At 42.7% G+C, this 11,162-nt stretch overlaps 1 protein-coding gene across 11 annotated transcripts in view; it reads right to left on the reverse strand.

The window, feature by feature from the left end:
- The window catches only part of LOC148010631 (carboxyl-terminal-processing peptidase 2, chloroplastic-like), an 86,701-nt gene extending 75,824 nt beyond the window's left edge, over window positions 1–10,877 (reverse strand). For 6 of the 11 annotated variants that reach the window (XR_015689533.1, XR_015689532.1, XR_015689531.1 and 3 more), the window contains exons 1-2: window positions 10,693–10,877; window positions 10,183–10,594 (exon numbers count right to left, since the gene is read on the reverse strand). Coding sequence is in view for 3 of the 11 variants with exons in the window: in XM_087671887.1 (XP_087528013.1) it covers window positions 10,183–10,594; window positions 10,693–10,723 (443 nt within the window). In the remaining 8 variants the exon portion in view is untranslated. Of the gene's footprint in view, window positions 1–10,182; window positions 10,595–10,692 lie in introns of those variants that run through there. The other 5 variants (XM_087671893.1, XM_087671891.1, XM_087671892.1 and 2 more) reach the window with 3 other exon arrangements.
- Window positions 10,878–11,162: the final 285 nt, after the last annotated feature.

Below are 11,162 nucleotides of genomic sequence, written 5' to 3' on the forward strand. Positions count from 1 at the left end.
TGATGGAGCCATATTGCAGCTGATGAGAGGATGTGCCAGCTTTGTGGATGAGAGCCAGAGATGGAGCACTATATTTGTAGATGTACTCTATACTATGATATCCGAGGCCGCTATCATTGCCTCTTTAAGGAGGGCTTTGGACCACTAAGACGAGTGATGGACTATGAGGACCAAAGATGTCTGGGCCTTTTCTTGCTGAAGCTCCAACGATGCAGAGCATTATTGTTACAGGATAGGAGGCGACCCCATCATCATCCACCCCTCCAAAGAGCAGTTACAGACTACTTCAGTGTAGCTGAACCCCCAACCGCGACCACCCGAGACACTACATCTCCTACTGATAGGCGTTGCCGAGATACAACATCAAGAGGCATCACAGTTGACAGAGCTACAACGCTGCGCAGAGCACGACGCCCTAGAGTACCTACACGGCAACATAGGGGTGCCCATATGCGCCACAATCGAATCACAATTGCTCGATACACAGGCAAATTGGCGTGATGACTCAGTCGGAGGTAGCTCTGCTATGCCTACTTTTGGGCCATTTCTCAACCATTGGAGACCCATTTTAGTGAAGTTAGTTGCATGTTCCAAACCTAGGGAATGTGATGATCGCAATTGATACACTTTCTCCTAAAGATTATAGGCTTTGATGCTCCCTTTGTTGTTGGTGAATCCATTTGGGCCTAAACAACTGGGTCAACAGCTCAATTTCACCAAATTCTGGTGACAAATCTCTGAATTTTCTCTCTCTACAGTAGTCTCTCTCTTCTCTAGCCATTTCCCAGCTTTGCTCCAAGTTTTACAGCAATCCAACCATTGGAAGTGGAGGTTTTCGTGAATCTCCTCTATAGACCCTAACTTATAGCAAAAATTAAGGTTTGATAGCCACCTTGAAAGTGTGCCCAGATTTGAAGGCTTTAGACTTGAATTTTCAAAGCTGAAATCAGTGTCAAGGGGGCAAATTGATTTGAAGGCTTGTTGGTCATTTATAACAGCAAGAGGCCCTTGGATTAGTGGAGGAGGTTGAAGAATCTCAATTGTACTCCATCCCTTTGCAATACAAGTTAAAGAAATATTGCAAGGGACACCTAGTTTTGGGGCCGACCGGCTCTCCCATGTTTAAGTGGTAACAATTGCATTTTCAGTTTATGCTTGCTGTAATTGTTGGTTAATCAAGTCATTACCACCCTTTCCAAGAAGGAACACTCATTTCACACATGTTTCCAAGAGGTTGAGTATGAGGAACACTTAATTTGCAAATGTAGAGTATATTATGAGATCAAAGGGAGATTTCACAACCTTTTTCGAGATGGGTTTGGGCCTCTCCACAAGGTAGTGGCAGTATGAGGATCAGACTGGGTTTGTTTTTATCTAGGTTCTAGACACAAAGAGAACCATATTAGGAGCAATAGGGTAAGGCTGTGGTAGAACTAGGAAGCTAGCAAGTTCTTACAAATTTCTTCAAGCTAGCTCTAGACTTAGGCCTAGATTGAATTTCTAGCCATTAATAATTCAACAAAAATGAAAAATACTTGGCCCTACCCAAGTTTTAGCCATTGCCCAACCTACAATTTAAATTCCTAACCACTTTGAGCCTAAAAGTGGTGAAACTTTCTACAAACCTTAGTCCAAGTCATTAAATGATATAATGTCCTATCATTATGACACCAAAAGACATTTCCAAGGTGCTATTCAATGTCTCTAACCAAGATCTGTGTCCCAAGTACCCTCTGGCACCTATCCACCACAACTTCTACCAATGTCCCCCACTACACGAGCTAAGATTGTCTATCACCCTACGTCATGACTCCGTTGAACCTAATCTCACATTTGCACAATACATGTGCACAACTTAATTATCCCAAGAGCATTAAGTCAAAATTTGATTACCCTGTAAAAAAAAAACCTCCCCCTTGAATCTTACAATTGCCCTCAATTCCATGGTAGTGAAATAAAGGAATCTCTTACCATTGGAAAATACGTGTAGCATCACAATCAAACACCATATTACTAAACCATACTCATGCCCAGCATAGTTGCCAACAAACCCATCTCATGTGGTTAGGAAACTCATTTCATACTCGGCTATTTTTCTTTTGTTTAGAAGATGACCAGGACCGGCCCATGCCTTTTTAGAAACCTCCCCACCAATAAATAGAAACAAATAAAAATAACCAAACCACGCCCATGAAATGCCAATACCAAGCAGCTACTTCAAAACCGAAGTGATGTGAGGGGCTAAAATAATGTGCTTCATTAAAAAATAAAACTCTTATTCTATAGTGTTATTTATAGAAATTTCTTTTTTTTAAAAGAACATAAAGGTGTGATTTGCCAAGGCTTGGCCAACTAATTGTTGCTGCAAAGGAAGAGAGAAGCCGATGGTCTCACCATTTTTTTGCTAGAAGGGATAACATCATCAAAATAGGATGGGTTGCACAAGCAAAGAGCAAAGGACTCAAAGGACACCCTTGTTTAATACATCTGGAAAGTCAAAACAACATTATAACACCTCCATTAACCATCACCTATTCAAAGAGCCCATACTGATAGTGTAGTGTAGATTTGAGATTTTGGGTCCAAAACCCATCTTCTACATGAGTTGGGCCATAAAGGACCAATCCAATGATCAAAAGTTTTCTCCAAATCCAATTTAACCATCACTACTTCTTGATTTGTATACTATGCATAATCCATTGCCATCCGTACATTGGAGAATATGACAAATGATCTCATTGAGAGACCTAAATACCTAGAAATATACATGTTGCATAGAATGCGAGTAGCCATTGGCTAGCTTCGCATCTCCTCTCATCAGCTTGAGATTGAGATAGGGAGAACAACCTGTGTCCCTGGATCCACGAGGATTTGCATACTATGCCAGAAGGAGATGGAGAGTGAGCAACATTGCATTAAATGCAAAGTCTACAATACAATTCAGGTTGGATACCCTACACTATTCAAAGGAGACACCCCCCTCAAACTAGTCATGGAATCCTAATTGATGGTGATTCAACTATAGGTGGTTATTCGTCATAAACTAGCCACCCCTCCCTACCATTATCCCCTCCCCTTCCTTCCAAGCTACCCATTGGTACCCCTTCTTCGTCTACATCTCCTCCCCCTCCTCCTCCTCCACCTTCTGCTCCCCTTCCACCCTTGACCACTCCTCCTCCTCCATTTGTCACGAAAACACAAAATTTTAAGATGCTTTAATATTGCCGATAAACATTTGATTAAGCTATTAATCAAACGTGCAAGGTTGGTTAAGCACATGTGATACACATGGTAATTATTTCATAGTAACAGGCCAAGGACCCCGAGGGTGCAGTGGGTGTCAAAGGCAAAAGTTGTGATAGGTTATGCCAACTGGGTTTTGGTGGTCAGTTGTTATCAAATTTGACCCCTACAACAGTTGTTTGGCCAATAAATATCAGCGATGACACTCGGGACTAGCATTAATTAATTAATTAATGCCAGTCTAAGGGACAACGGATGTTGGGAACCATTCCATATTGCAAATGCTTAGCCAATTTAACTATGGATGGACACATTTAATTTTGGGTAGGGTCAAAAGGATTATTTAGTTCTGAAAATTATTTGAATGGCTGGGTAATGCTGAAAAATAGGTTTAGAAGGCTGCCACTTCGCAACAATGCCATGTTGACTAAGAAAACGTTTTTGGGAGCTGGGTCTCAACCATTCAGTTAGTTTTACAACCTGGGGAAGGGAAGGGGGGGAAAGAGAGAGAGAGAGAGAGAGAAAGCTATTGGTCCATTTTCTAATTAGAGAACAACAATTTCAGTTAGTTTTACAACCTGGGGGAGGGAAGGGGGAGGGAAGAGAGAGAGAGAGAGAGCCATTGGTCCATTTTCTGATTAGAGAACAACAATTTGCTGCAAAAGACAGACATTTGGGGGCCTCAGCAAAGCAAGGGACAACGGGGGGACACCTTCCAGGGGGTCGCAACAGCATTGCCAATCAAGTCACAGCATTTTGGAGGTGCCTAATAGTAGGTGACTGCATTAAATGCAAGTTGCAGCAAGCAACAAGCAGACTTTAGTGTTTTCTCACAAAGAAAACCAGATTTCTCTCTCATCTTGGCCTTCTCTCACCTTCTCTAGTAATTTCTCAAGAGATCTCTGCACTTCTCAACATAGTCTCAGCCAGATATGATGGAGCAAAAGGATTTCTACTGTAAACCCTAATTTTTTGCAAAAACTAATGTTTGACAGCCACCTCAAGATCCGTGTCAATAGAAGAAGGCATTATACACTGAATCCAGCACCCGAAATTTGTGTAATTCTCAAGGAATTCAGATGCCAGCCCATTCATTGTAAATTGGGGTAGCATTTGGCCAGTTTGTGGTTCCAATTATACAAGTCCTGAGTGAAAAGTCAAGGGGAAAATTGCCCACATTGCTTGCTGATTGTTATTACAACAAGGGGCTTTTAGAACAACAAAGGAGATTGTGGAATCTCAACATGTACACTGTCCATTAGCAATCAAACTTAAAAAAATACCAAAAGGGACGCGTCACGCCAGTCTTGGGGCCAATCGGGTGTCTATTGTCCAAGATTGTTAAGGTAATGTTTGCATTTCAGTTTATGCTCAATTATTAATTGATATAATTGAGTGCTTGATCAAGTTTTACCACCCTATCCAAAGAGAAACGCTGGTTTCATCATCCCTGAGTAGTTCTCCTCCTTCCCCATATCCTCAAGTGTCCTCCACGGGTCTTGAGTCGTCCGAGATGGAGCCATCTTCTTCTAATTATAGGGATGTACCTTTACCTAGCGAGGGGGAATCCCTATCCCAGACAAGTGCATTACAGGTACCAAAGGCCTCTGGATCTCCATCGCAACAATCTCCATCGCAATGGGATCAGCCCGTTGCCATTCCACAATAGTATCAACAGCTTACGCAGGATTTGGGGGTGCTTCACATATCCAAAACACTAACACGCCCACATAGATCAGCCAGCATATAGGCCAAGCATGGTAGTTCACACTATGTTTTAACTATACTCTTATGTCACAAATTTTACAAGACCATAAGCCTACCACTATTGATGAGGGTCTTGCACAAGATGTCTGGCACCATGCTATACAAAAGGAGCTTGATTCTATTGAGCATAATTAGACTTTGTAGTTGGTTCCGCATCCACGAAAGTGGAAGGTCATAGTTGTCAAGTACCAAAAGAACAATATGGTACACTACAATAAAATATAGTACTAAATGGCACCTTAAGATTTTTCAATGTAAGGTACGATAAAAATACATTACTCTATCCTAAAATCAACTCAAACATAATTCCTTTTTATAAAATACAATAGGAGAGTTGTTTGAATCTCACATTAACATAATCCCATGTGAGAATCATATTACTATAAAAAGTATTTGTTGAGAAACCACTTCTTCAATTCACACATTTCATTTAGGGTTTTGCACTAACAGCCCCAAAAAGGGCTAGTGTCCACATTTTGGTCACTTTTTCAGTGGGCGCCCACACAATGTTGCGCCACCTTAGACAGCTTATGCCTATAAATAGTCAGACACTTCATTCATTCTTTACTTCTACCACCCCACCACTCTTCAATCATTCTTCACCCCTCTTCCTCTGTCATTTGTCACCCTTTCCTTCTCTCATCAGCCCCTTCCACTACCATCACACCCCTTCAAGAGGACATTGCGGTTTGTGGCTTGTGGCTGCCTTCACCCTTCCTCTTCTTGAGTTTGAAGCATCTTCCACTAGCATCACCATCATTTGCTTTGTGTTGGCACCCTTCTCCTTCACGCTTCACCTTCACCTGCGTTTTTCAATCTAGAGGCCTTCTCTTTGCTTGGCGTCATCATCTCCAACTTGGCATCAACATCCTAGCCACTAGCGACAATCTCCATCATCGAGCATCAATGATTTCATCACTCATTTATCACAAGGGCTGCTGCTAGGACCTGCGTTTTTTCAGTCTAGCTCCTCCTCCACCACTTGGCATCACTCGTCTATCACAAGGGCTGTTGGGACCTCCGTTTTTACAACCTGGCTTCTTCTCCATCACCTGACGTCACTCATCTGTCTCAGAGACTGTTGGGACTTGCATTTTTGCTACCCGGCTCATCCTCCATCATCTAACGTCAACATTATCCACCTGCGTCAACATTTGGGCTGCTCTCCCTCCATTTGACAGCTCCAACATTCTGGGATTTACATTTTGCTGCCCAGGTAACCCCTCAACATTAGAGGATTGTGGTTCGCTCCCTCAACAACTAGTGGTCATCTTCCATATCTCCGACAGCATCAGAGGACTACGATTCGCTCCCTCGACAACCGTGCTTCACCTTCCAATGATTACTTTGATAGCCCACTACCTAGAGGATTGCATTTCACTCCCTTCACTGAGCAGATTTCCCAGAGGTGTTGCCACCTGATTGAAATAGGATACTACAATTATCTTCTGAGCTTCAACTCCGCTGCATTAGCTTTTCTTCTTGTAGCATGATTCAGTGCAACATCACTGTGTTCTTGTGTTTTTGAGTTTCTCTTCTCTCTTAGTGTTTGCCATATACATTGTGTTACTCCCCACAAACCCTATTGTCTGTCTACACTATCGCTTATTTTGACATGGCATCAGAGCATACCTTTATTTTTTACAGCATTTAGCTCATTCCAAAGCGTGGTTTGGACAGGAAAGGAAGTATCCATTAAGTCGGTACCTTATTGTACTAGTATCCATTAAGTTGATACCTTACAATACTAGTACATAAGGTACGCTACCTAAAATATGGTATAGTATGAACCCTTCCATATAGGGTACTAGTGCAACTATGCGAAAGGTGATTGGTGCGAAGTGGGTCTATAAGACCAAGTACCTAGCTAATGCACCCTAGACAAGCACAAAGCTAGGCTTGTTACCAAGGGATTTGCATAAAGAGCAAGCTTGGACTACTCAAGAAACTTTTGCACCTATAGCCAGTATGTCTACTATTCAAGCTATTTTGGCTCTTGCAACCCATCACTCATGGCAAGTCTATAGAGTGACTTCCATCATTCGGATCATGACCGTTATCTTAATTGGATGATTGAGGGAGATGGGTGTGCATTGGTCATCTTGTATTTGGATGATTTCATTATCATGGGGAGTGACTCAGAGCAAGAGGATCAAGCATGAGAGATTTTGCGCTAGGAGTTCAACATGACTGATCCTAGTATCCTTCATTTCTTCCTCATCTTGAGATCTATCAGTTGACCTTCAACGTTTTCATTTTCCAACACAAGTATCTCTCCAAGCTTCTTTTGAAGTTTTGGCTGCTGGCATGTCTGTATGTTGGCCTATTTCTTGCCCAATGGACCCAAAGTCCAAGTTGGTGACTACTACCAGAGATCCCATTCTAAATGCTACTTGGCACAAGTGCCTTGTTGGCTCCTTGATCTAGCTTATCCATACTATGCCAAACATTTTTTTATGGTGGCATTGCTATCTTCTTTCATGAAGACACATACTTGCTCATTGGACAGCTACTTTGCATGCGTTGCACCATTTATAGGGGACTCAATCCTATAGGATCATGTATGAAGAGGGAGCCACTCTTGTTGAATAGTGACTTAGATTCGGCAAGAGTCATGGAATCTAAATGCTCCAAACAAGTTTTGCTTTCTCCCTAGGGAGTTATCTCATGGAGCAATAAGCAGCCTACAATGGCCTTATCTTCTATGTGTTGAGAAACCCTTCACCCGCAGTTTGTGTTTTTGCGTTTTGTATTTAGGGTTTGCGTTTAGGGTTTGCAGCCCCAAAAAGGGGCACCATCCTAGACTGACTGTGCTTATTTATAGGCCACTCTCTCATTCATTCCTCACAGCTGATTCATTCAATCCGTCACCTCTTCTCTCCAGCCCCTCCACTACCCTCACACCCCTTCAGGAGGACATTGCGGTTTGTGATTCGTGGCTGTCTTCATCATCTTCCTTGTGCTACGGCACCCTTGTTCCCTTGTATCACATTCACTCCATGATTCAAATCTTCATCATTCCATTCATCAGAGTTTCTTCTCTCTTCTTTTCTCTTCTCCATGTTTGCAGAGTTCACTCCGTGTTCCTCCCTGCCAACCCTACTATCTCACTGGTACGTCATCTTTTGACACTATGGTGATAGAGTAACATGATCTTTGTTCCATAACACAACAGGCCATTTGGCTCTAGCAATTGTTAAAGGAGATTGGCTTTCCAAAAACAAGATCCACTCAACTACGCATGGATAACTAGAGAGCTTTAGCTCGCATGGATAACTAGAGAGCTTTAGCTCGCATGGATAACTAGAGAGCTTTAGCTCTAGGAAAGAACCCAATGTTTCATGCTCACACAAAGCACCTTGAGGTCCAATACCATATCATTCGGGAGGAGCGGATTGTGGGTTCCACGTTAGCGGTGGACTACTGTCAAGACAATGCAACAAACCTCGTTATGAAGCTTTTGTCTCAAGCTTTTATGCTTCATCACATGAGGTCTTTGGGTCTTCTAACACTCCCAAGATCTAAGAGGGGGTGTTCTATAATTTGTCAATCTATCATCTCATAGTTGTGAGCTTCATCAAAGTCTAATGGAGACATAGGAGCTCTCACTATTTCAGCCCATTCTTTCTGTGTGCATTTCTTTTTCAGTGTGTTTAGGGTGTGTTTGCACTGGCAGAGGTTTACAGCCTCTACATTTCTTTTTCAATGGACAGAGTGGTGGACAGAGTGCATTTATGATGGGTGGCCTGTTTTTGACCATCACCAGCTGCCATCGCATTTATTGCAGCTGGTCAGCCAGCAGATTTATGGCCGACTGCACCTGGTCGGCCAGTTTTGGCTAATGCCAGCTATTTATGCCCACCCTTTGGCTGGTTATTCTCTTTCTACAGGTGGACAGCACACTTTGTCCTCAGCCTCTCCTCTGTCTTAGTGCTGCCATTGTCACATCTGCCTGATCCAGTGCCCTCATTGGCACTTTGGGCTGCACGCAGGGACTAACCAATTCATCGTTGTATTCAGCTTTCAGTGCAGATCTAGCCATCTATCACTCCATACACCCACCAACATCCCCTTATTGTTGTATCCCTATATGGGCACTATATTGTACACTTTATATTTAAATGCCTTGCAAGATATGTCGCTGATCATCATTTAGCACATCACACTTTGATGTCTAGTGATGATTATCATTGTACATGGTTTTATCTCATAGGACATTTTCAGCCTTAGCAAACATTAATATGTGTTTACTTGCCTATATCAACCTCAGCAGACATTAATATTTCTTTCTTTCTCTCTCCCCCTCCCTGCACCCTTCCCTCCCTCCCTCCCTCCCCAACCCCCCCAACATGTATGTGCCTGGTCATGCCTACACACTCGCGCATGCAAGAATCAAAGCACAAAAGAGCTCATCTTCTGCATGAGTGAGTGTAGAAGTCTCCGATTAAAACATTTTCATTTTTCCTTATCAATGCTCAGAGTTCAGAACCTGAATAGGTGTTTCAATGTTTTGAATCTGTTAGGCAGTGTGAAATTGGTTGAATTCTGCATATAGGAATTTCTGATATGCTTCTCTTAGGGAGCTTCTGTAGCTGTGGAATCTGAACCTCAACTGAATTGAAGGTGACACTCATATTTTGAGAATTCAGCCTTCTGAACTCTTTGAAGCCTTGTGTGAGAAAGAAGAGGATAGGGTTTGATGACGTGGAGAATTCATGAAACAACATGTTCCCCATAGCTTCTGCTCCTTGTCATTTCGACTGGAACTGTGCCATTTGATTAAAGGTTCTACAGACAACTGACTCCTAACCTTCATTTGGAAGGTGAGATTGTAACAGATATTGCTCATTGTAATGCAAATTTTAAGCTTGGGAATCCCAAGGTTTATGATGCTTTCAACCAGAAACTGTTGGAATTGAATTGAATGAATGCACGGTGTCTGAAACAGAGGATCTAAGACAGATAACTTCACCTTCATTTGGGAGCTGAGATTCCAACACACATTGCCCTATGCTGTGCAAAAATTTTTGAGCTCACAAATTCCAAGAATTACAATGCTTTAAGCCAGAAAGTGATAGGGTTGAATAAATACAGTGTGCTGCAAACTGGTATGTAAATGAAAATGCAAGTGAGATCTTAGCTCGTCCTGCATCCAGTGAGATGATCAATCACCTGCATTCCTTCAACAGACATGCACAAGTTTTGAGGGCATCCACGGCTTCGCTGGAAGGAACAGCCCACACAATATGTACGCTCAATGTAAGGCCTGCAGCAACTTTGATTGTATTGGCTGCAATCACATCCCAGTTCCAATGTGAAGGAATTACGCAATTCCTTTTCTCCGGCACATCGTGTGCAGCACCATTAATTGAGAAAGAGCTCCCACTCTCAGACAGTGCCCCTTTGCCATCCCTGCTGCTCCCTGATGCAACCACTCTCAGTCTACGAATACGCATTGAGTTCGGCGCCTGCAGAATTGCTCCTCCCGGATGCGAAGCAGTCAGGGAATAAGAGCTATGGTGACCTTGATGTGCTGCTGGCATGGCCTGCATTAATCCACATGCTTCTAATGATGCGCAATGAGCTGCAGCACAGATCAGAAAATTAGTTGAGCGAATTCACTCTCAAAAACTGCACGAATTTGCGAGAAAACCAGGTGAAAAATGAGGGGAGGAGTATTACCGAAGCTTGAGCTGGGCATGGAGGGGAACATGACGGAAGGCAACGTGGGGAAACCGAAGAAGAAGCAGCAGAGAGACAGCTCCCTGCCGCAGTGCTGAGTCGTATTATCTTACCTAGTCTTTCGTTTGTGCCTTTAGCTTGGTGTGATTCCAGACTCCAGAGCCTTCTGGTAGGATGAGAGGAACTCTTTTAGCCAGCCATTCCTTTGCTCTTTTTGCCACATGGCACTCTCTAGAAGTCTTCAAATTTGACAACTGCCTTTGACCTTAATCAAAATTTAATTAATGCCACATAATTTACCTCACTGTCATTGTTCAAGGACCATTTAAAAGCAAATATATTTTTTATTATGTCTTTCGCCATGCGCGACACATAAGGTTTGAACTCATGCACCCCTATAAGGACGTGTCTCCACCAAGGCAAGATTTGCAACCAGGTTGTGCACTTCTTCCTCAACTCGCTGGTTCACA

The sequence above is a fragment of the Lygodium microphyllum genome, chromosome 29, assembly GCF_053477565.2.
Source record: "Lygodium microphyllum isolate KBCC chromosome 29, Lygodium_microphyllum_v1.1.10, whole genome shotgun sequence".
Lineage (NCBI taxonomy): Eukaryota > Viridiplantae > Streptophyta > Polypodiopsida > Schizaeales > Lygodiaceae > Lygodium > Lygodium microphyllum.